Raw genomic sequence first — 27,209 nt, 5'->3', positions numbered from 1 at the left:
AGACCGAAACCGGTAATCTGTTAAACAGAAAAGATTTTGACCATAGACGTAAATTAAAGGAAACTTATTAAATTTGTACTATTGTTATATCAAGTCCCATGTAAATTCTTAAAAAAATCTTTTAATATTAATCTATTTTATAAAATTAACTTTTTGACAATCATTCATCTTAATTTACAGAATTTACTAATTTCTGCAGTCCATGGTCCTTCCGGGCAACGGCTTTGCTGCAGTGGATACTCCGGTTCCCGTCAGATCACCGAAGTTAAGCACTGTCGGGCGTGGCCGGCACTTGGATGCGTGACCATCGGGGCCGCCATGCGCTGTTGCCATTTTTCGTGGTGCACTCAACCTCGTGATGCCAACTGAGGAGCTGCTCGACCGAACAGTAGCGGCTCCGGTCAAAGAAAACCATCATAACGACCGGGTTCAAATGGCTCTGAGCACTTTGCGACTCCACATCTGAGGTCATCAGTCCCCTAGAACGTACAACTACGTGAACCTAACTAACCTAAGAACATCACACACATCCATGCCCGAGGCAGGGTTCGGACCTGCGACCGTAGTGGTCGCGTGGTTTCAGACTGAAGCGCCTAGAACCGCTCGTTCACACCAGCCGGCTAACGAGCAGGACTGCGGTGTGCTGACCACACGCCCCTCCTATCCGTATCCTCAGCTGAGGATGACACGGCGGTCAGATGGTCCTGATGGGGCACTTGTGGCCTGAAGACGGAGTGCAATCCATGGTGATCCCGATTATCGTAAAGAAAAATCAGTCGTTTCTTTTTATACATGACAAATCTAGCGGCCAGCATTGCACTGGGCTCTGCCAAAAAAATTCTTATAGGGGCAGATATATACAAGTTATCCGGCGACTTCATTGAGGTAAGAATTTTCAGTTTGTTCTGAATGGTCTTTCAGGGCCATGACGCAGCACTGCTGACGTCCAAAATTTACCAGTTCAAATTCACAGTCAGTTACTTACTGAAAGGTTATATGTGAGTCACAATTCTCATTGGGAGGTTAGTCACTTTCTTATTGCGAGGTTATGGAATAATAAACTGTTTTGAGGTTACACTAAATGTGAATGTTATAGTTTTATATGTAATTTTATATATATATATATATATATATATATATATATATATATATATATATATATATATATATATATATATATTCTGTTGGGAGGTTACACTTGTCGACAACCGGCCAGGATCTTTTTTTTTTTTTTTTTTTGTGAAGTTCTGAGAAGTAATCAGTTACATATCTGCTCCTACAAGAAATGTTTCTGGAACAGCCCAGTGCAATGCTGGCCGCTAGATTTGTTGGTTGGTTGTTCGGGGAAGGAGACCAGACAGCGTGGTCATCGGTCTCATCGGATTAGGGAAGGATGGGGACGGAATTCGGCCGTGCCCTCTCAGAGGAACCATCCCGGCATTTGCCTGGAGTGCGCTAGATTTGTCATGTATAAAAAGAAAAACTGATTTTTTCTTTACGATAATTGGGATCACCATGGATTGCACTCCGTCTTCAGGCCACAAGTGGCCCATCGGGACCATCCGACCGCCGCATCATCCTCAGCTGAGGATGCGGATAGGAGGGGCGTGTGGTCAGCTTACCGCAGTCCTGGTCGTTATGATGGTTTTCTTTGACCGGAGCCGCTACTGTTTGGTTGAGTAGCTCCTCAGTTGGCATCACGAGCCTGAGTGCACCACGAAGAATGGCAACAGCGCATGGCGGCTGGATGGTCACCTATCCAAGCGCCGGCCTTGCCCGACAGTGCTTAACTTCGGTGATCTGAGGGGAACCGGTGTATCCATTGCAGCAAAGCCGTTGCCCGGAATGACCATGGACTGCAGAAATTAGTAAATTCTTTAAATTCAGATGAACGATTGTCAAAAAGTTGATTTTATAAAAAAAAGATTATTATTAAAAGTTTTTTTTTAAAACATTGACATGGGATTTGATATAACAATAGTACAAATTTAGTTGTAACAAATTAGATACGCGCGGGGCTGCTTTTCCCTTATACTACTCAGGCACGACCGGCCCAACCAGCCAACTGCGAGCTACCACCACTACTGTCGACAGTCCTCTCTGGTCTGCGATTCTATTATAGCTTACATATCGCAGGCAGCGCGTGAGCAATCAATCGGTTAGATCTGCTCGACTGCGCTAGCAATAAATTCCTCAGTCATGGACCTCTTACAAGTTCAGGTGTCGATAATGTAGGGTTATCACTATCACGCACCCTTCTCACCAAAGTGATCACAATGGCTCACTGATACAAACTGGTGATTGTCACGGACAGGGTGCACGCGACAACTTATCTTCGCGCTCACTACACCAGACCATGACGTTTCGGCCTGCGTGAGCAGAGGCCCTGTCCTCTTCGAACACAGCGTCATCACTTGGGAACAAACATCGTACCACGCTATGAACGTGATCAGCAAAAATGATCACTGTATACTCCTGACCTAGTCAGCCTGGTGACGATGTGCGGTGAATGGTAACTGAAGAAAACTTCATAAGCCGACATCGCTAAGAAAGAATTTCATTGGATGACCGAAATACTTTTTTAGCAATCTTGGCGTGCGATCGTTTCTTCAGTCACCAAAATAATCACAAAATTTTTGGCGGTAATGCACTCTTCCGGAAAAACCATGGTCGCGATGGAGCACCACGATATGATAGCCCAAATAAACCCCCGTCAGATTTCACGGTCGGGACATAATTTCGACCAGAAGTTGTAAACAGAGTGAAACATGTCTCATCCACAGAAATGACTCTCTTCGCTTGCTCCAAAGTCCAGGTTTTATGGCTGAGGCATCACCTTTCCTTCTTACGAGTATTTGCGTCACTGATAACTGGTTTCGAAATTCCAGCTTACCCTCCAGTTTCCTGCATATGGAGCTGTTTTCGTATTGTTTTGGTCCTCACAGACATCTCGAGTGCGACATTCAGTTTTGCAGCGACTTTCGCCGTTATCGTTGTATTATTTTTCGACACAATCCTTTTGAATGACCGTCCGCCACGATCACTCAACAAACACATCCCTCTGCGTTGCCGCTTAGCGGATGATGTTCTTTCGCATTCGCTGCATACGGTACAAATCTTCGATATTGGGCTTCTTTTAATCATCGAACGCTTCCACTATGCCGATTGCGGAAGCACCCATCATACCAGTCGCTCCAAATTGCCCAAGTCTGAACTCATTTAGCTCCGACATAATGCGCTGACAGATACACAAACGCTGTTATGGCCAAGACTGATACATGCAACGCATTGAGGACATTGCACAGGTATCGTTCATGGCTAGATACAATTGCCCAACCTCGTGGTTTGGCTGGTATCTGCGTTTATGTTCAGACATGCATATCTCGGAGCGTTTCCACATTTCTGTCCAACCCCTGTATATAGTAAAGTAATATTGTAACATACATACACTTAAATACAGTCTTCACAAGATTTTCTAGATTCCAACACTTCTAAATTGGAACAGAATATTTGTTCCTACATACATAGCCATTTTTTACATTGGAACAACTTTTCACATTTGTAAAGTCCTTCCATTCCCGGAGTAATTTTTATAATTTCACATGCAGTAAATGAAAATTTTCTTATAGGGCTAGAGGCAGAAGTGTGGAAAGTGTTTCAAAGTACAACACTCTCTCTCACATATGGACTTTCAGCTTCACAAATTTGAAAACATGCAGGATATGTTAGTGTAGCTTCTTATCACATACTGCGATTTTTATTGCTTGAGATATTTTGCGATATGGCTGTTTTTAATTCACAATTTGTCATTTGTGTAACTGTATAGAACTTATTTACACTGAAATTTATCACTCGGAATGTTAGAGTTGTGGTTAACATCTTTTTGTTTCTGTGAAAGACTGGGTGTCTGTACGTGTGCGTGTTTATGTCTATGTATCCAATATGTCTCCACAAATTTCTCTGGTTTCGACATCATCTTCACTGTGAAACTGTACTTTTTAACCTACACTGTGTCACTGTTTAGAAGATACGAAAATATGACCCGCGAAGAGTTGAATGTATTCTGGGTGTAATTTTTGAATCTTGTTTTGGTTTTAGACTTTTACATGCGTATCTGGTGTGTGTGTTTGTGTGCCTGTACGTGTTTGGTCAAGGGTTTGGTCCTCTGACAGTCCTTTGAGGGACGAGAACAGGGTTGCACTGCAAAGAGCTGTGTATTCATTTATTATTTCTCCTCTATCTGATACGGCTTTCCGCATTTGGTAAATTTTCTCAGTTATTAGATTCTGTGGGGTTCTCTAGTTCATATCAATAAGGTGTCTTGAGAACGTAAACTGACAGTTGTCACATTTTAATGCTCTTCTGTGGTCTGTAAGTCTAATACTGAAATTTCAGCTTGTATATACACTGAGGTGACAATAGTCGAGGGATAACGAAGTGCACATATACAGATGGCGTTAGTATCATGCACACAAGGTATGCAAGGCAGTGCATTGGCAGAGATGTCATTCGTGCTCAAGTGATTCATACGAAAAAGTTTGCGCCGTAATTATAACCGCACGACGGGAATTAACAGACTCTGAACTCATAGTAGCTAGACGCAAGGGATGCTCCACTGTGAAAGTCGTTAAGGAATTCATTATTCCAAGATTCACAGTGTCAAGAGTGTAACGAGAAAATTAAATTTCAGACATTACCTCTCACCTTTGACAACGCAGTGACCGACGCCCTTCACCTAAGAACCGAGGTCAGCGTCTTTCGCGTAGAGTTGTCAGTGTTAACAGACAAGCAACACTGCGTGAACCACAGAAACCAGTGTACGAAGTACGACGAACGTATCCGTTAGGACAGGACGGCGAAATCTGGCCTTAAGGGCTACGGCAGTAGGCGACCCACGCGAGTGCCTTTGCTAACAGCACGACATGGCTCTGCAGTTCCTCACCAGTGGGCTCAGGTTGCCAACAACGCATGCAAGCTGGTGGTGCCTTCGCAATGGTGCGGGCTGTGTTTAGATGGAATGGACCCTCTGTCCGCTGTAAGAACTGAGCCGATCATTGACTTTAAATAGTTGTATCGGCTACTTGGAGACCATTTTCAGCCATTCATGTCCTCCATGTTTCTTAACAACGACGTCATGTCACTGTGGCACAGTTGTTCGTGACTGGTATAAAGGACATTCTGGTCAATTCAAGCAAATGATGTAGCTACCCAGACAGTCCGACATAAACCCCATCGAACATTTATGGGACATAATCGAGAGGCCATTTCGTGAACAGCACTTTCATAAATGTGGACATATGTAGAGGAAGCGTGACTCAAGAGTTCTGCGGGGGACTTACAAAGACTTGTGTCCATGCCACGTCCAATTGCTGCACTAAGCCGGGCAAAACAGGTTTCGACAAGATATTACTGTATTCCATGCCTTTTGACATCACAGATTAAGTTGAACTGCACTCTCTATAAGTCGATAAATATCAGATTTGTTGTATTTGTCAGTGTTGGTATTGATTGTCCTTAATTTTGTCTATATGAATTATCTGTTCTGTAAGGTTTCGTCAGTCCTTGTTTTCTGAGTCTGCCACCTGTCCTGTAAGCTGCTTTCATTGTTGTAAGTGAGTGTGTGAGCAAATGTGGACTGAGCGGTTCTAGGCACTACAGTCTGGAACCGCGCGACCGCTACGGTCGCAGGTTCGAATCCTGCCTCGGGCTTGGATGTGTATGATGTCCTTAGGTTAGTTAGGCTTAAGTAGTTCTAAGTTCTAGGAGACTGATGACCTCAGAAGTCCCATAGTGCTCAGAGCCATTTAGCCAAATGCGGACTCAACAACGAGTTTCAATTTCAAACTGAATAGAGATCATACTGTCATTTACCTCAAGTACTTAAGGAAATCACAGAAGCCCTAAATCTGGACAGCTGACCGGCTATTCGAACAGCTGTCCTCCAGAATACGATTCCAGTGTCTTACACTGCATCACTTTGGTAGCTGGTATAAATGGGTAAAAGGTTCTCCATTTTCAAATACGACAGTTGAGACAAAATTCTCGGGCGCGCGAAAATATTCACCACCACTATCCACAGGAGTTAACGCTACTAACAGCCAGGAATAGGCAAGCAGTCTGCCAGGCCACAACGTACAGAATGGTTTCAGAGATGGGTAACTTAATACAAGCACAGGAAGGTGGGGTAACGATGAGCGTTCACTGTGACAATGTTCTCTCATGACTACTAAACCCTCAGTTCTTTAAAGAATCGAGCTCCTAAGTGACAGAGCACTGAAAGACTTAAGTCAAAACAAATCCCAGAGAGTAGACAACATTCCATTAGAACTACTGACAGCCTTGACAAAACTCTACCATCTGATGAGCATTATGTATGAGACAGGAGAAATACCCACGGATTTCAAAAAAAAAAGTAATAATTCCAATCCCAAAGTAAGCAGGTATTGACAGATGTGAAAATTACCGAACTATCAGTTTAATAAGTCACGGCTACAAAATGTTAAGACGAATGGAAAAATTGGTAGAAGCCGACTTCGAGGAAGATCAGTTGGGTTTCCGTAGAAATTTTAGAACACGTCAGGCAATACTGACACTGCGACTTATAAGATAGATTAAGGAAAGACAAACGTACGTTTCTAGCATTTGTAGACATAGAGAAAACTGTCGACAATGTTGACTGGAATATTCTCTTTCAAATTCTGATGGTAGCAGAGGTCGAAAAGAGGGAGCGAAACGCTGTTTACAACCACGTGGCAGTTATAAGAGTGGAAGGGCATGAAACGGAAACAATGGTTGGGAAGGGAGTGAGGCACGGTTGTAGCCTACCCCCATGTTATTCAATCTGAATATTGAGCAAGCAGTAAAGGAAACAAAAGAAATATACTGAGTAGGAATTAAAATCCATGGAGAAGATTGTGACATTGTAATTCTGTCAGAGACTGCAATGACCTCGAAGAACAGTTGAACGGAATGCACAGTGTCTTGAAACGAGGATATAAAAAGAACATCAACAAAAGCAAAACGAGGATAATGGAATGTAGTCGAATTAAATCGGGCGATGCTGCGGGAACTAGATTTGGAAATAAGACGCTTAAAGTAGTAAATGAGTTTTGCTATTTGGGCAGCAAAATAACTGATGAAGGTCGGAGTAGAGAGGATATTAAGTGTAGACTGGCAATGGCAAGGAAAGCGTTTCTGAAGAAGAGAAATTTGTTAACATCGAGTATAGATTTAAGTGTCAGGAAGTCGTTTCTGAAAGTATTTGTATGGAGTGTAGCCATGTATAGAAGTGAAACATGGACGATAATTAGTTTAGACAAGAAGAGAACAGAATCTTACGAAATGTGGTGATACAGAAGAATGCTGAAGCTTAGATGTGTAGATCACATAACTAATGAGCAAGTACTGAATGGAACTGGGGAGAAAAGAAATTTGTGGCCCAACTTGATTAGAAGGGATTGGTTGATAGGACATGTTCTGAGGCATCAAAGAATCACCAGTTTAGTTCTGGAGGGCAGCGTGGAGGGGAAGAAACCGTAGAGGGTGGCCAAGAGCTGAATAAGCTAAGCAGATTCTGGGAGATGAAGAAGCTTGCACAGGATAAGTAGCATGGAGAACTAGATCAAACCAGTCTCTGGACTGAAGACCACCGCAACAACAAACAACAACAACAACACCTTCAAGCATCCGATTACAAATGATTTAATATGTTAAATATTTGACGTTGAGCAAGTAAGTGAGAAAAAATTTAGAAAATTATGTTTAAAGTTTGTTGGAAGCCATTAAGTGCTGTCATTCTCAAATACTGAATGATCACAGCCTGGGTATCTGCGCGCCGTGACTTAAACCGCCTCAAGGTGTACGCACGGTTTCTAATTGTAATCCTTCTCCTATTTTGCTACACCTGTGATGTCAAATTATCACTCCTAAATTTTTAAATTTTTATATTCTGATAACAGTTTATGAAATACTGAAAACAAAACTGTTGATGCTTTTGAAGGCCGTTTGGAAGCAACGTGAAACTGAAATAAGGTGATAGTACACCGTCTTAGATGTTCAGTGATTTACATTATTTTATTTGTTTATTTTATCAAACACGTCACGGGGGCTATACCTGTGGATTACTCGCGAGTGAATAATAAAATCTATGTATCACTATCACTGTGAATATTTCTTTGATACGTTACAAACACAAATCAGGGGAAATAAATACTGGTTATTATTTAAAAAAATTACTGGCTGGTTTTTCCTTTCGGTCGCACCACTTATGATAGCGATTTTATAGGAGAGAGAGGAAACAATATTACAATTCACAGCGCACTTGTTACTAAAATACGACACCAGCGACCATCATCTGACATTAAAACTGTCTATGAAACAATGTTGCAGTACTTAATCCACTCAACCTGGAAAATATGCATCTAACTTTTTCTTTTTTAGTTGACACTGATATTTAAATGAAAGTGATTTTGCCGTTATAACTTAATATATGTTTCGAGATTTTTTACCAGAGAATAATTAGAGTAATTTGGTACGAATAAATATTTTGCATTTCATTAATAAGCAGCTCATGAATATAAATCCACGTTCTTTCATACTAAAGCTATTACTTTCAGTATTTTTGTTTCTGTTTAAATTAAACCAGTTTTCCGGGGCAACTTTGATTCTGTTTTCTAACATTTAATCTCGTATATGCTCGTAATGAAAATACTTTTTTATTTCTGTCACAACCTTGGCGGACTCAGTTATATCTTTAGACGATACCACTAACGTGTTTACAAGTCCACTCCCTTTGTAACTCCAATACAGCTATGATTAATATAACCTGAAAATAACATTCTATATTACTGGGAACCATGAAATTTCAAGTCAAGTTCTGGTAAAACAGGAATATAATACTGTCGTGACTGAGAACTAAGTTCACAACACAGTTGTCTCTGTTAGTGTAAAGATATGAATCAACATTCAAGTACACACAACACATAAATGTACTTATTTACAATAAGTACAACATTAGGCGTACATAGCTTTGCACCCGTGTATCTCTCTGGAGCCCCAGCCCCCCCCCCCCTCTCTCTCTCTCTCTCTCCCTCTCTCTCTCTCTCTCCCTGTTCAATTAGTAGTGGATTATAATATTAAGTAGCAGTCAGAGTAGCAATAGCATCGTGCTAGATTCGTATTGTCTCATTGCACTTCTTCCGCTAGTTCGGAGTGATTTGAGGGCAATCTGAGTCAGAGCTCTCATGCGGAGTGATGTCAGGCTTCTGCTTGAATAGCTGCTCACTCGAATGAGACCACACTTCTGTCTGGTTGGCTGCACGTGACAGAGACGCACAAACTAGTGAAGTCGGTGCTAGCTACGTGTGTTGAATACTGCCAAAGTACTGCTGCGCTGGCTTCGCCTTGCTGTTTAGGCCGTCCGCTAGCCAGCCATGACTGAAGGGTGGTCTAGAAGGCAGTGTTTGTCGCGTGGGTCACAATTTCAGATCCGACAGCGTCAAAAAGACGATTTCCACCCACCCCATCCCCACCCAAAATGCTTAACAAATCATATATAAAAATGACCATGGTTGTTCTTCTATTTAAGAAAAAATCAGCTGTGCTCCTTTAAATACAAAACATATTGATTACATTTTGCCTACAGTTGTAATGTTGCAGTCTGCGCGTAAAATAATTCTGCTCACACTTCTAACTATTTTCTTTGCCTTGTAGCTGCCCTAGAAAATAGCATAACAAAGATAATCTCTAATCAAAGTCCTACATTTTACCTACCAAATGAAATTTTGTATTTCAACTCTAGACACGATTTTAGCTCTTAATGTGTGTCTAGATGTAGATATGTGTAGATATATAGAACACCCTTTCACGAAGCAGTTCTTCCTCTCGAATAATGTGAGTTATGTTTAAAATTACAATACCGGTTCACTTTGATCTCTGTAAACAAACAAAATTTACTAACTAAATGTCCTGCTATTCTGCTTCGTTTCACTCGTGACACTCATATTAATGCGAATCTTTATTATTTTATGAAAGTAATGTTATAAACTAATCGTTATTTAAGTGGAAGAGCCTTGGTTTATAATTTGGCTATCATAAGCTCACTAAAAAATACAATTTGGATGCAATATTATTTCAGGCTTTAGTCAAATATTTCCATAAATGTACGTAAACACATCTGCACCTGGACTGTCGTATGTATAGCAAGAAATTGTTGGCAAGGACATCCATACAGGGAGAAGCTATACCGAATCAAATCAGGACAAATCCAATTTTGTAGCCCATGCCTTTGTTTGACTGGAGCAAGCGACTACAAGAAGAAGCAGAATCTGGCTGTCATTAAGTCAAAGGTGTAACTTACGTCAAAGATGTTCCATGGCGTTGAGGTTGCAGTGCTGATCAAGACAGTCAGTTTCAGGAATGTTATTATCCACAAACCATTACTACACAGATGCTGTTTAATGACAGCAGGCCGTTGTGGCCGAGTGCTTCTAGGCGCTTCAGTCTGGAACCGTGCATCCGCTACGGTCGCAGGTTCGAATCCTGCCTCGGGCATGGATATGTATGATGTCCTTAGGTTAGTTAAGTTTAAGTAGTTCTACGTTCTAGAGGACTAACGACCTCAGATGTTAAGTCCCATAGTGGTCAGAGCCATTTGAACCATTTTGTTTAATGACAGGCTCCACTGTCATGCCTGTACAAACTATCCGAACTATTCCTCTACCAACAGAATTTGATAGATGTGATGGCCATTGTGGCTCAGTTCGAACAGGGACGCATCACTGAAGACAACTGTACTCCGTTAATTGAGATTCCAGACCGAAGAAGTTTCTAGAGACATCGCGGACAGAGGTGGGATACCCACCTGAGTGTCGCCCGCCATGCGGTCCGACAACTAGGAGCGACGGTCTGGGGTGCCCCTTCTTTTCATTGTAAGACCCCTTTGGTTCTCATCTGCGCTACCCTTACAGCACAGCGGAACATCGACGACTTTCTACTCCCCCTTTTGTTGCCCTTCATGAAAAGTCATCCTGGACTCACATTTCATCAAGATAACGCCCGCCCATCCATTACAAGGGTCTCTACTGCTTGTCTCGGTCGTTGCCAAACGATGCCTTGGCCAGAAACGTCGCTGGATCTCTCCCAACTGGGACAGTTTGGAGCACTGTGGGTACGGCCCCCTAACCGGCACGGGATTTTGACAAACTAACGAGCCGATTGCACATAATTTGGCACGATATCCCTCAGGAGGGCATCCAACAACTCCATCAATCAGTGTCATGCCGATTGACTTCTTGCATAAGGACCAGAGGTGGACCAATGCGGTACTGGCTTGCTTAATTTGTGAAGCTCATTCTCTTGAATTCATCATAGAATTCTTCTGAAGTCGTAAAAATTTGCTTGTCTTTAACTGTATATCACGTCTACCAATTTTCATTCCATTCGAGTAATTCCTTCTGTTGCGTGTTTTTTACCCTTTTCTTTTTCTTAGAGTGTATATTATATCCTTCCACATGTAACGTATTCTTAAGCACAGTAATGGACTCACACTATTCACCAGAAACATTCGCGTAGCCCTACCATAACACCATCTTCCCCGTGCTTCACTGCTGGTGCTACATATGATGATAGATATCGTTTTCCAGGCGTTCGCCAAGTCCAAATCCTTCCATCGGATTGCCACTGTGGTTCATCACCCTAAATCACTCGTTGCCAGTTATCCACAATCCAGTGGCGTCACTCTTTTATTTCCACCATCTCAAGTGTCGCTCAGAATTGACAACAGAAGTGTGTGGGTTATGAGGAGCAATCTGAACATTGCACCACATTTTTTCAACTAGTTACGGAGAGTCATACTAGCTGTACTACTGACAGGACTTTCGATCTCACCAATGGTACGTTCCGGTGATTTTATTCGATTATTGACGACCACTCTCCGAAAACTTCGGCGGTGGTTGTTCCATCACGTTTCCACTCATTCACATCACCTACAGTCGACTCTGCGTGCCTTAGAACGGTTGAAATGATCCAGATGTATTTGTTGCTCAGTTGACGCCCGATGACTATTCCACGTTCGAAGTCACTGAGACCCATTCTTTTGTTACTGATTCTCTACTAACAACATAAATACTCCACGCTTTCTTTTTTACTGGTAGGTCCGCATGTCAAGACATGCAATGGTCAGTTCCACATTACATAGTGTGTCTGGATGGTTTTCATCAAATATTGCATTTCGAACTTCTAAGCAGAGTGGTCAGTCATTGGTTACTTCGCGTATTATGAATGTGTCGGAAAGACGTCTTCTGTGTAAGAATTAGTCATATTTTTGTGACATCAGCACCACAAAATTCGAAACATTAGTTCAGACTTTTTTATCATAGTTCCATACAAAGAACGTAGCATCCGATGGAATCCTCTCGAGATATCAACCGAGTGACTATATTGTCTTGAAGCCAACTTTTCAACAAGTTTCCTGTTTGTTATCCTCAGATGAACACTTCAACTGATAACCTGACAAGACTTCATCAATAAAATTCGGCCAGAAACCGGTAAAGGCACGCATATCAGCTTATTTTGGCTTTTATTTAAGTAACTTAACATTCCAAATGGAAGTGAATCTCACGCTGCTTAAAGTCATTAAGGACAAGCACCAAATGATTTATAATTTATTATATTTTGAGTCGAATAATTGATCTTGATTTTGCTTCTGAAGCTTTACTTCTCAAGTGGTCCAATTTCTGTTCTTCAAAGTACTGTGGTATTATATATAAATGTATAAAAATATTAAAAATATTCCCAAGAACTGAATTTGCGAGCGCAAGGAGAGTAGAAGATAATGGAGGCAAAGTAAAGGTGACTTCTTGCGGTAAACTGGAGTTTCAGTTGAAAAACCGATTTAACAGTAGTCTTCATTTCTCTCTATAGATTTTTTAGCATGTGAGCATAATCGTTCGTAGCCCGTCAATGGCAGTTGGTAATCACAGTAACTAAAATTCACCTCTGCTACAATGCTGTTTTTTGATGGTTTCCACTTTCAGAAGACTAATTTCCCACCCTCATAGATTTGAGTGTGGGCAAGTGTTGATTGCTTACGCCAATTTATGCTGGGGACCTTAGCCTACCTACGTGCCATAATTTGTCACATAGCTGGAATTTTCACTGATAAATGTCTGAAGGTGGAGAATTACTGTTCCAAAACTGATTGCCTGTAAGAAAGGAAATTGTTTCAGAGAATAATTTCATTTACAGTTATTTCTGTTGTTACGCTTATTGTTTAAACTGGATGGTTTTTGTTGTGGTCTAAACACGCTCCTGAAGACTGGTGTGGTGCAGTAAACGTCATTTCAGCGTCGCTACTATAATATTACAATCTACATCCGTTTGAAAACATCACATTTTGTCTGAACTGTTCATCGTACACCTTTCCCTTTAGTACAAGGATGCGAATCGGATAAATACTTTCAGAAAATACTGCCTAACACTCAAATTTATATTTCATTATAAAAAATATCTCTTTCTTAGAAAAGTTTTTCTAGCGTTTGAAATCGATATTTTATACCTTCTCTACTTGTTTAAAAAAATGGTTCAAATGGCTCTGAGCACTATGCGACTTAACTGCTGAGGTCATCAGTCGCCTAGAACTTAGAACTAATTAAACCTAACTAACCTAAGGACATCACATACATCCATGCCCAAGGCAGGATTGGAACCTGTGACCGTAGCGGTCGCTCGGTTCCAGTCTGTAGGACCTAGAACCACACGGCGACTCCGGCCGGCACTTGTTTAAAAACTCAGAGCACAGCTACTACTGTTAGCGTCTCGTTTCCTCATACAATTAATTGAGCAGCGCCTGTTTTAATTGAAGTACATTCCTTTGAAGTTATTTCACTTTTGGTAAGATCTATCTTACCATTCTGATCAACCGATCATCCGAAGCCCAATTTCTTAAGACTTATATTTCTTTCCCCTGAAGTAAAGTCCCTTTGCATTTCCTCCTTAATTTCTTTATTTTTTGTTCACTGTGCAAATAGAATAACATCGGGGATAAGCTACAAATATGAATCACTCCCTTCACAAATACTGACACCTTTTCATGCCCTTTGACTGTAATAACTGTGTTGTCATTTCTGTAGACAGTATAGATACCCTTTCACTCCGCAAATTTTATCTGTGCTACTTTGAGAATTCTAAAGAGTGTATTGCAGCCAATATTGTTATGAACTTTCTAGAATGTTATACTGCCAACGGCCTTCACACAATGGTAACACCGGTTTCCGTCAGATCAGCGAAGTTAAGCGCTGTTAGGCTTGGCTGACATTTGGAGGAGTCACCGCCTGAGCCTGCCGAGTGCTGTTGACAGGGGGGCATGCACTCAACCTTTGTGAGACCAGTTAAGCAGCTACTTGATTGAAAAGAAGCGACACCTGTCACGAAAACATAATGGTCGGGAGAGCGGTGTGCTGACCACAAGCCCTTCCGTATCCGCATCCGGTGAAGTCTAAGGACTAAGGATGACACGGCGGTCCTTGCCGTTGGGACTTCACGGCCAATTCGGACAGTATTCGTAGGACGTTGTAATCTAATGTTTGCCTTTCTTCAGTCTATCTTGTAAGACAAGTCATTAAGAACTTAATGGCCTCAAGTCTAACTGTCCGGAACCCAAACTGGTTTTCCGCGTGGAGAGCTTCTAACAGTTTTTCCATTCTTCTGTAGTTAAATTGTACGTATTTTGCATGAATGGCATATTGTACCAGTGTTTCGGAAAGTTTCACACCTGCCAGTAAATGCCTTCTTACAAACTGGTTGAAAATTGGTTCAAATGTCTCTGAGCACTATGGGACTTAGCATTTGAGGTCATCAGTCCCCTAGAACTTAGAACTACTTAAACCTAATCTAAGGACATCACACACACCCATGCCCGAGGCAGGATTCGAACCTGCCACCGTATCAGTCACTCTGTTTCGGACTGAAGCGCCTAGAACCGCTCGGCCACAACGGCCGGCTCTTACAAACTGGAGATCAGATTAAAGTATATATTAAACTCTCCAGCCGCATTAATGTGATGACCTATAAAAAGCCTGAATTACCACCTTCTACAGCGCTGACCGCTGCTAGACATGCAGCAGGAGAGTCACTGAAGTTCTGGAAGGTCCAGGCAGGAATGTGATGCCATGCCGACTCCAGAGCCGTGGCCGGTTGCGATAGGTTTCTCGACTGATGATCCATGGCGCGAACACTCTGAACGAGGTGGTTCCACATGTTATCGATTCGGCTTAAATCCGGGGAGTCTGATGGCCAGAGGAGTTTCGTAAACTCGTCCCGGTTGTCTCTGAACCATGCACGTACACTGCGAGCTGTGTAACACGTTGCATTGCCCTGTTGGTAAGTGCGACTGTACTGAGGAAAGTCCGCAGCTCGTGGTCGTGCGGTAGCGTTCTCGCTTCCCACGCCCGGGTTCCCGGGTTCGATTCCCGGCGGGGTCAGGAATTTTCTCTGCCTAGTGATGACTGGGTGTCGTGTGATGTCCTTAGGTTAGTTAGGTTTAAGTAGTTCTAAGTTCTAGGGGTCTGATGACCATAGATGTCAAGTCCCATAGTGCTCAGAGCCATTTTGTACTGAGGAAAAATAAATTGCACGGAGGGCTGGATACGATCCCAAGGACAACTGCATTCTTTTGTTCATCCGCTGTGCCGTCCAGAGGGACGATATCACCCAGGGAATGCCACGAAAACATTCCCCAGACCATACCTCTCTCTCTTCCCGCGGCCCGATTGTTATAGGGTGTTGGCTTTCATACTTTTCACTCCGATGGTGCGTAAAACTTGATTCATCTGGAAAGACCACGTGTCGCCGTTCAATGGACGTCTAACTGCGGTATGGGCATGGAAATTCCAATCTTCGTCTCTGATGAGCAGCTGGCAGTACCCGGTGCATGAATCCAGCGCCTGCTATGGTGGCCCATACACAGCAACGTTTGCTGAATGGTCTTTGAGGAGACACTGTTTGTAGCCTCTTGGTTCATCTGGAGGGGTAATTGCTCAACAGTTGCACCTCTGTTCGACCTTATATCACCACAGCCCCTGTCACCTATGGCCCGTGGTGCACTACAGTTACCACGGCGCCGGTTTTGGATAGCGCCATTTTGCCACGCACTTTATACTTTAACCACGGTGGCAGACATTGAAAACTTAGTGCCCTTGGCCCAATATCAGATAAGGCCCTTCTGGACCGTCAGATAAATCGCTCAGTTGCTGCTTTGCAACAACGACTGCACTGTTTACCATGTTCCCTGGACACGTTTTATATATCCTCCATTGTTAGACTTGTCACCTGCCGTCTGTGAGTGATTATTGCACGCTGACTTCGAACACAGTCTCTGGTCTTAAGCAGCCCCCTCTTCCTCTCCAGATGATAGTCTAATTAATGAATTACCGTATTGCTAATGGTTTGATTTTAATTTCGAAACAGGCTTGGAATCCGAAGTGAAAGCATTACCCGGAAGAAGTCAGGTGCTTCGCGCAGTTACCACCTGCAGAAATCAAAAAATGTACAAAATAATACGGAAACTAGTTAGTGCAATTTTGATCCGAAATTATGAATTAATTTTGAGTCCGTTCAGAAATTACTGTAAGTGAACGGTCGCCAGATCACTCAGTGTGAGCGGAATTAATTAAAACTCATACTTTGCAATTACATTACGTTACTACTGTAGAATGTTGGCAGGCGTGGACAGTTGCAAGGCCAGTGTCTCGCGCACATTATCAAACCACGATGATCTCCAAGAAAAATTTCAGTCATGGACAGAAGCAAAATTGCAACTACTGCATGACATTGTTTATTAGTTCTTTAGACTACCAGTTACTTAACAACTGAACTGTGGTTCTCACTGTAATCCTAACTGCTATTAAACTGTTTTGCAAAAGGTAAACTTTTCGAAAAGAGTAACTTTAGTATTTAAACTGAGTGTTCTACAATAGTAACTGATTTTTAAAGTTCACTACTTTGACTTATTGTTACGTAAGTTACTTCTCATACAAAATTGTCTGAACCTTAAGTACTGTTAAATATACTGCTTTGTCAAATTGCTTGTCAATAACCAGCACTTAATTAGCAAGTCCAAAAAAGTAACTTTTTGTTCACTTCATTTAAACTATCAATTCGATACACTTCACTAGTCTTATCAGTTCACTAACACTTTCAGTTCACTAATGACACACTCGGTAAGTTACGGATACGGAGATGATGTTCTCAGGTAGCTCTTACTGAGAATTACACACCTTAACACACGAAAGTTGCTTAAGTGTTTGCTATCGGAAGTTACGCAGCTAACATTGGCAAGCCTTTTACAATTTTGGCCGACCTTTGTGACAGAGCGGTTCTAGGCGCTTCAGTCCGAAACAGCGTGCCACCGTATCCCGTGGCAGGTTCGAATCCTGCCTCGGGCATGTATGTGTGTGATGTACTTAGGTTAATTAGATTTAAGTAGTTCTAAGTTCTAGGGGACTGATGACCTCAGATGTTGAGTCCCATAGTGCTAAAACCCATTTGAACCATTTTTTGGTAAACTGGAGGGGTCTTACTTCGTAGCGGTGCAATCAGTCCGACGTGGTCCATTATACCATGACAATGTACGGCCACATGCTCTTAACTACAATTAATTTTGGGCAACCAGCGCTCTTCTTAATCACTGGTTAACCTAGATGCTTTGCTTTATGCTGTGCCCAATTAATACTCCACATTATGCCTGGCCAAACAGTACGTGGGTCCTGCAGCGAACCAAGTCTTGCGTCGAAATGATAATTAAGTCAAGACCCAACGCTGTCGACAGGCGTTGATATACATAACATATATGTATAGCGTGGACAGCTGAAAATGCGTGCCCCGACCGCGACTCGAACCCGGGATCTCCTGCTTACATAGCAGACGCTCCATCCGTCTGAGCCACAGAGGGCACTGTTGCCGTATCCCTCTTCAATGTTGCATACTTGTCCTCGGACCGAATGCTGGTCATTATTTTGAGTGAGTGCATCGAAAGTTATAACACCACACTAAGATACAACGTGTTTGTTTGGCTGACTGCCTTGGTGGCTTCGTTGTCTTTCTTAGAAGCATGTGTTTCTCAGGCTGGTCTAACTCATAACATGTTGTTTAGTTATATTCGACTGCAGCGTACCATGCCTTTTGAAAGCATTGTTTTCTTTGTTATATAGTATTGTATTTTAAATATCACCATCGTCTTCTGCATGAAATATGTTTTCAAACGTAAGATGTAGTGAACATTATAATTATCCGTTTTCTAAATTTAAAAAACCGCTTTTTCGTGACGTAGTGTATTTTATTTGTTCCAGACACCTTTCCCCTTTTACTTCACGGCATTTTCAGGGTAATCTATCTTGACACAGTTTTGTTTTGACACATGATATTTGTAGATCATAAAATAGTTCACGTTTTGCTTTTTTTGGGCAAGTAAGTGATTACTTACAGTTATTAGAATTTTTGACTGACATCTGCGTTTCCCCTCATCTGATCACATGCTGGAGGTCGCACTTCACTTACTAAAGTAAGCACATTTTCGTGTTCCGAAGTTTTTTCATCACAATTTACACGTTCTTTGCGCTAATTACTGTGGAAAATTATTAGTCTTTGGTCATTAGTGTATATATTTAATCGAAAATAGTGGAATATAAATATTCAGGTGCGAAATGATTTTTATGGACATAGTTTTTGTATGAACGTTTCATTTTGTGAGCGACATATCGATACTCGCTGGTATAGCAGGGTTCATACGCTTCATTAAGTTACAGTGTGAAGCGGTTGAAGTAACAGTGCGCTCTTGTGTGTTTCAGGCTGCGCAAGTCCCTGGAGACGAACAAAGTGTGGACGGCGGAGAGGCTGCGCAAGGAGGTGGAACGGCGCAAGAAGCGACGCAAGAAGTACCGGTGCACGTGGCTCAAGGTGCCGTACCCCGTGCCGGAGGACTGCGAGTGCGCCTGCTCATGAGGCCGGCTCAACGCTCAACGCGGCGCAATAACTTTTTCTGTGATATCGGCAGCACTGGTCCAGACTACGTGCTCTAGCTACGCTGTCTCGCCGAGGCGGCCACAGGACAATCAGGGCACGGCTTCGTAGGGAACCCACGTGCGTGTGACAGTGCCACGGTGACTTCTAGTGCCCTTACTTACGGTGTACACAAAATCAGTTAACAGTGGAGTTAAACTCTGCATAAGGTCCGGCAGTGCGTGTTGCTCGGCAAATGGGTGCGATGAGTAACTGGCTTGCGTGCAAGTTACACAAGAGAATGGTCTGCAGCTGTGTGAAATACTCTAGTGAAGTGGTAGGCAAAAATGATCTCAGAATGAGATTTTCACTCTGCAGCGGAGTGTGCGCCGCAATATCCTTTCTTTCAGGAGTGCTAGTTCTGCAAGGTTCGCAGGAGAGCTTCTGTAAAGTTTGGAAGGTAGGAGACGGATACTGGCAGAAGTAAAGCTGTGAGTACCGGCTGTGAGTCGTGCTTCGGTAGCTCAGATGGTAGAGCACTTGCCCGCGAAAGGCAAAGGTCCCGAGTTCGAGTCTCGGTCGGGCACACAGTTTTAATCTGCCAGGAAGTTTCATATCAGCGCACACTCCGCTGCAGAGTGAAAATCTCATTCTGGAAACATCCCCCAGGCTGTGGCTAAGCCATGTCTCCGCAATATCCTTTCTTTCAGGAGTGCTAGTTCTGCAAGGTTCGCAGGAGAGCTTCTGTAAAGTTTGGAAGGTAGGAGACGGATATTGGCAGAAGTAAAGCTGTGAGTACCGGCTGTGAGTCGTGCTTCGGTAGCTCAGATGGTAGAGCACTTGCCCGCGAAAGGCAAAGGTCCCGAGTTCGAGTCTCGGTCGGGCACACAGTTTTAATCTGCCAGGAAGTTTCAAAAATGATCTCACTTTGAAAATGTACATCTGGTTTTAAACACTGAGTTTCGTATCAGCTAAATGTTTTTAAAAGTCGGATTCTAAACGTGTCTCGAAATACGTCATGAATTTATCAATATTAAAAAAAATCTGATAAGAGCGCAGCGGCCCTTATGCTTCACTAGCATTATTTCTGAGTTATGTTTTCGTAAAAAATTGACTATATGAGCATTAAAAGAGGTATATAATTACTGCCGAGAAGAGCAGAAAACTTAAAGACCGCTTCTGCCTCCACAACACAGCACTCTGTGCCTTTATCAGTACGACTGATGGTGGTTCTCAATGTTCCTATAATTTCTTCTAGGTTTATGTAAAACTGTATATTATATAATCATGACAAACTGCTAATAGGACAATGCACGTCGATGTTTCCGGAGCATGAATATCAGCAAGAAATAGGAGTTAAGGAAAATTATAATTTATCTTGGGCAACACATGTGAATATAGATGATAATGAACTGTGTTGAACTTAGAAACCTGAATGGAAGATTGAATAAGCTCGTCGCCTCCGTGCTTTGAAATTTTATGCTGAACACTAATACTCATTTACTTAAAAATGAGCTAGCTGTCCCCAAATCAGTACACCCATAACAAAGATTCCTGCCGCGTATATACATACATAGTTTCTAATGCGTTATATTTTATTACTATTTCCTTACATTAATAATGTTTGTTTTAAAGGAAACCGAATGAATAAGCTCATAGCGACATTTTTACAAAAATCTGTATAAACAGGCAAATCAAATCCTCAGCTGAGAAACTATTGCAGCTTGTTCTTTCACAGCTTATAGTTCATATTCCATTTCTTCCGCCCAGTGAACAGGAAGAAGAAAGTCGCACCAATTACTATTTGGGGGGGGGGGGGGGAGGGATTAATTCTAAACAAAACAGATTCAATGTAAAATTTTAGAATGGGTTATCGCTTTTGGTAGAAGCGTTTAGATATAGTTTTGTATTTTTGACCAGAGCCTACAAATCATTTGTATATCGTCAACAGATTATATATGTATATATCATCGAGTGAAATGGTAGATCATGGTCTTTCGAGCTACTGAGCTACGAATTTTGCAACTCGTACCACACTAGATTGTTTCATGCTTATCGGGTTCAACAATCAACTGCTGCAGCTGACACCATGGCCAAATAAAGAACCAGTACTTGAGGCTTTCGTAGCGTCGGCAAAGGATACCGACAAAAAACGAGTTAATCGTCAATAACGAGACTTGGGGTTTCGTGTACAGGAGCGTAAGTTCTCCAATCGTATGGTTGCTGTGCTTTCAATTTGTGGGTAGAATGCTACTGTTTAGACACCATTTTTCTAATTTATACCTATTAAAAAGGCACGAGCTCATTCTTCAGTTCATTCAACCAAACTTATGTGAGAAGGTATTCCTCTAAATGTTAAATAAAAATAGCGTAGCCAAGGATAAACCATTTTATTGTCATCGTGCATTCTATATTTTATCATCAACCTAGGTTTAACGATATGTGAAAAATGCTAATTGTGTATAAATTTTAATCAATAAATATTAAATATATATGTCTACTTTCATGACTTCCTGTAGAAAGCGTTATGAACCAGAAGGTAAGCTGGAGGACATCCTGTGAAACGAGAGAGGACGTATATTCCGAGAAACAGTATTGATAATGTTATCAGAGTAACAGATGTAAATTGGACATGCATGCCAGACGCAGACAAGGAAAATGACGTTACCAGCGAGTGACCTTAAGATACTATGAAAAGCGAAAGAATAGGTAAATAAGTTGAAAATTACATTCCTCGCGTTGTAAAGAAGACGTTTATCAGGGTAGAGTTAGCTGATTTAGTGCCTGTGGAAATTAGATGCAAAGTATGCAAAATGTTCCTACACCGAGCGGACAGCACAGTTATCATGAATAGTGACTCAATTCCAGACATGGAAAAGGATGAAGTAAGACTTGTGCACCAATTACCTCTGCTATAAAAACACCTGCGTTTCGCACTTCTTAGCAACTCTCTCATACCTTTAATCATAGCGTTTGACTACTGCACACAACAGAAACTCGTCACAATGAACCAAACATCGCAGAAATTTATTATCTAAGTGTCGCCTAACCTTAGGGAAGTTGCAGGACATTTGGGGTCTCAAAATGTAAGTCAGATGGAGAATCTAAACAAATGAGCAATTGTCGAGGACTAATACAGAGCAAATCTCTGAAAATTATAGGAAGCTAAAATAAAATGACTCCAAACTCCGTGAGACTTGCATATAGTTGGCTGGCTAAGGAAACATAAATGAATAAGACTTCTACATCTGGGCCTGTTTTTGAGATACCGCGAAAAGCCCTCTGCTGAACCTATGGGGCTGTCAAACCATCCAGACCCACCCCCTTTGGGTGAGAAATCGAATAATTTCCAGTCCCAACAAAATGTCCCAAGCTCAGGAGACCAGTTAAAACTTACTCCGACCACAGCTGAAACAAAATGGCAAAGCGATGTGTGACAGTCACGCTAATATATCTACATCAACATCTACACCTATCAGTTATTCTTGAGAAAATTTAGGGTTAGATAAACAGGCCATAGAAACTGCATATTACAGAAAATTTGGTTAGACAATCTTTCCCAGGAACACTGCTGGCCACTGTTTCCGTACTGAAAGTGTTTGCATGAGCTTCTTGTCCAAGTCTAGCTTCACATCTGCTAAAACCCCCGAACATGTATAAAAGACCTGTTTCCATCATCTGACGTTCTTCGTTGCCACGACAGCGTAAAAACATATAAAAATATAACATCTTTCCATAATGTCCCTGGGTATGTGATCGTAACTCATGTGGAAATGTGCATACGGTCTGTGCCCACCCCCACAACTATACCCCCGCTAATCATTGATGGAGTACTGCCGATACCAGCGGCAAAGAATCGCTTGTGCCCATAAATGAATATGCCCTGAATGTACAGTGATGGTATACGTAGATAACTTGACATTTACTCGTGAAGTAAATAACATGGTTTGAATCTTGCTATTGGCTGACGAATTTCTTTGTTTTACCCTTCAAGGTATACGAGCTTGTCAGCAATACCCACCTATTTATTCTGGTAGCTTAACATTACTTAGTCTTATCTTTTCTTGTCACTCAAGGCCCTTTGTATTAGTTTTTATAACCCAACCGCACACTTTTTTTAGTGTTACTGCGAACTTCTGCACAGGTTCACCGTGTTTCCTTACCTCTGATTTGGCCATTTTTAAATCGTGAAGTCATTTTTCTACCATACCCCACTTTGTCATGGGTTTTTGAATTATGAGCATCTATCACAAATGACAAAAAAGTCCTCCGAACATTATGGTGGTTATTCACACAGTAGCTTAGCATCTCACTTATCGTTACACCAGGCATTATATTGTTCTCTTAACCAGTGGATGTAATGAGCTAGTTCTCAGCTTGTGAATACATAGCAAATGAAGTAACTGCTTCAGCATTTCTGACATAAAACTGGTGCCTTAGTCAGTGACTATCGTCTCCTGAACACTGAAATTTAATAACCAGTTATTTACCTTTACACGTGCAACCATCTCAGCCTGTTGGTTTTGAATAGCAGTCATTGCGACATAATAAAAGAAATATCTATAATAGTCAGAACATAGTGGTGTTCTGCTGTTAAAACTTAAAATTTACAAAATATCTATGTAACCAAAATGTTTATTAGCCTCTGACGATCTCTGTAGTGTCACACGTTGATGACTTAAATCCATACATAGTGTACATGGCACACTTATTTTCACATACTGTTCTACGTCTTGATTTCATGTTCTCCACAATCAATGCCCAGTTACTCTTCAGTCTGTGGTTCTACACCCTCCATGAGCAGAGAATACGTGATCATGTGCTTTTTTACCACTTTTTCTTGCAGTATGGCAAGGACTACTACACAAGCCTAATAGCCAACTTGGGATGCATTGCAAATAGTTAACAGTCTGCGTCAACAGAATGAGCTCACAGCAGCTCAGCAACCCTACTATCTTTTGTTTACACTACGTGAATATTCCGACTAAGTCCATCTGCATTACTGCGTTTCTGTCTGGGTTTGTGAACCGCTTCAACCTCAGACTCACCCAATTTTAATTTCCATCATGTAAACCTACGTGATGGATCCTTCAATCCCAACAACCATTTCATTCTTGATAATCTGTTAGAACTTTAAATTTCTTCCTATACTAATAGCAGTGAAATTACGTCATACCGTATACTAAGCTTGACAGTAGTACACTAATTCTTTTCAGTTTTGTTCAGCTACCTTGATCTGTAAGGAGATGGATGTTCCGACCCCTGTACTCCCTGACTTAAAATGTGTGTGAAATCTTATGAGACTTAACTGCTAAGGTCATCAGTCCCTAAGCTTACACACTACTTAACCTAAATTATCCTAAGGACAAAAACACACACATGCCCGAGGGAGGATTCGAACCTCTGCCGGGACCAGCAGCACAGTCCATGACTGCAGCGCGCCAGACCGCTTGGCTAATCCCGCGCGGCTTCCTGACTTAAAATGCAACTCACCACTTTGTTGATAGCCTCACGTGACAAAATGAAGTCCTTTGTGTAATCTCAGAAGTTCGGTATGGAACTAATTGTTAACAATTCTTTCAATTTTTCAGACGCAGTTTTACACTGTGGTATCTGTTGGAACTTCACACCTTTCTTTAACAACTGCATGAGCTGCAGTGCTGTTTCAACAAATCCCATAAGGAAGTTCCCATAGTAATTCACCTTTTCCAAAAAGACTGCAATTACTTAATTACTTGCAGTGTTGGAAGGCTCCTTATGGTGTATATAGTTTTCTCTCTGTGGCTGCTGCATCCTGACTAATTAAGCGTCCCAAATAATTCACTTCCTTTGATTCAAAATGGCGTTTCTCTGTGCGGAGGATCAGTTGTTCTGAACATAATCTTGTAAAAACTTTCCTCAGCCATTGTGCATGTTCCTTTACGTCCTTCAAACCACGATAATACTATCAGGAACACCACACACCGTTTCAGCTGTAAGCCCCACAAAGCGCCTTCCAATTACCGTTGAAATGTGACTGGTGCGTTTTTCAACCCAAATGCCACTCGCCAATACTGAAAGTGACGCCAAGGAAGCGTAAACATCTTTTAAGATCGGTCCTCTGCCATTACTTCTAACTGAAGACATCTACTAATTTGGTTTACTATGGAGGAATATCTACATAGTTCCTAGTCATCCAGGGTTTCCATTATATTCAGTATTGGAAATGCATCTACTTTTTTTACTGTTGAGGTACAGGTAATCATAACAGAATCGATATTTCTTCATACTGCCAAAGATTTTTTAGCAACTGTGATGATAGTGCACCACATGGGCTGTTACTTTCTTCTTCGATGCCGTCGCGAAGTTGCTGGATAATGAATTTCCGCGTTACCAGTCATAGGTAATGGGGTACCCTAATACGGCTTGCAGTACGCGTGCCATTGCTGCTTCTCCATTCTTTCCAAATACTGTACTTTCACACATAATGAAGTCACACTGAAGGCTTGGTCATAGCTAGGATCCAAACTTGATCTGTCAGGATAATCTTCATCTAGAACATGTAAACTGGTAACTGATTATCCCTTGGACAAACTTACGTCCTCAGTACCAAAAGTATCCACACCAAAAGGCATTACTCATTCACGGTCTATTTCCTACATTCATAAATACTATTGTAGATGAACATCACACATTAAATAGTTCATCGTTTTCTTCTAGTGGTTTATCTCTTGTAATACGAGTACGTTCGAAAGTAGTGCCGTTTCCAAATTCACCCGAAGTAGTTTCTCTATAATTTGCAGTACTATATCACGCGAACTGAGATGTAGTAACTTTTAATGTAGTTTAACTGGCTTGTCCTGTGCGAGAGATGAACTTTGCGGCAGCACGTTACTGTTCACAGTTTTTTCCAGGTTGAACAATGTTCCCCCAAGTTTTGCCATCGGTTGCTCAAGTAAGGCCAATTTTAGCTCGGTACTTGTAGATGAACTCTACCCCAAGGATTTTACAGTACTCTTCATCCACATGAGGCAAAACTTCCACACCTTTCTGGAATTACTTTGCTCCAACGTGAAAACCTAGCAATCGTACATCCTTATCCTCTATCTACATAACTCATACCGTTGACCGTTTAGCCGCCTCTTCCCCAAAGATTCACACTCACCACAGACGCATGAGCCCCTGTGTCTAACAAAATTCTACGTTGCCTATCGTCTTCTACGACAATAAAGCAAACCTCCGTCACTGGATACATTTTTTGGCGTTAAAACTAACTGGGAACTCTGTTTAACGAGTTAGGAGTTCCTATTGTTGATTAACATTTAATTATTTGCGTTCCGTTCCTTTCCGTTACGCCCTTTATTTCCAATTTCTGCTAATAATGTTCTAGGTTCTCACTTTTTTTACACTGTGGTTGGTGACCCAAACGCCCTCAACAATAGCAAGTTACATCAGGAGCGAAGATGTTTTTTTGTTTTCGTTTTCTCTATACGGGGATTTCGTCTGAACTATAGCTATACTAATAGTATCAGAGTAGTCCCTCAGAAATTCTGCTTGCGCAATTCTTGACATACGAGCTGGCAGTCTCCTTATAATGCATCGAATGCCCTATGTTATGCTTCCAGCAGAACGATCCTATTCGTTTCAATACTATCCATCACTTGGTTGATATCACCACTGACCTTACATATCCTATCTATTTTCGATACACTCACTTCGCATTTACAACACCTTATTTAATTGTTATCGATAGCATCTGCAGTTGTTTTACCTCCTGTTTCGCTAAATAAGGCCTTTCCTGAGTTCGTCATATGTTTCAGTATTTCTTAGGCCCTCATTGTACATAACATAAGTTTTTGCTTCTCCTGTCAACGCCAATCTGGTCATCTGTAACACTGGTTCTGTCCAAAATCCCAGCTTTCCTGCTATCAATAGGTTATCTATATATGCTAGTGTATTATCTCCTGTGTTGCCCGTAAGAGGATTAAGCTGTGGCTGAATATAATATGGGAGCAGCCAAACAGAACGAGACCCTACTCTCACTTACAGCATTTAACTGCTTATGTAGTTCCGCATTTTCTTCCTTTAAAACGTCTAACTGGTCATGCGAGGTCTACAGCATTCACTCTCCACTAGGATACTTGCTCTATCAAAGATTCAACCTCTTCTTCAGGGGTAAGTGCCACCCTTCTTCTTCACTCTGGCATTACGAAGCATTTATGCAATACAGGCGAAAC

At 41.7% G+C, this 27,209-nt stretch overlaps 1 protein-coding gene across 1 annotated transcript in view; it reads left to right on the top strand.

Moving 5' to 3' along the window:
• Positions 1-20,814, top strand: part of LOC126355055 (uncharacterized) — a 212,029-nt gene extending 191,215 nt beyond the window's left edge. The window contains exons 5-6 of the mRNA XM_050005212.1: positions 18,843-19,330; positions 19,899-20,814. Coding sequence (XP_049861169.1) covers positions 18,843-18,996 — 154 coding nt within the window. The 3' untranslated portion in view covers positions 18,997-19,330; positions 19,899-20,814. The remainder of the gene's footprint in view (positions 1-18,842; positions 19,331-19,898) is intronic.
• Positions 20,815-27,209: the final 6,395 nt, after the last annotated feature.

The sequence above is a fragment of the Schistocerca gregaria genome, chromosome 3 (genome assembly GCF_023897955.1).
Source record: "Schistocerca gregaria isolate iqSchGreg1 chromosome 3, iqSchGreg1.2, whole genome shotgun sequence".
In the NCBI taxonomy this organism is placed as follows: domain Eukaryota; kingdom Metazoa; phylum Arthropoda; class Insecta; order Orthoptera; family Acrididae; genus Schistocerca; species Schistocerca gregaria.
The sequence above is the reverse complement of the archived record's forward strand: the minus strand, read 5'-3'. Positions and strand labels throughout refer to the sequence as shown.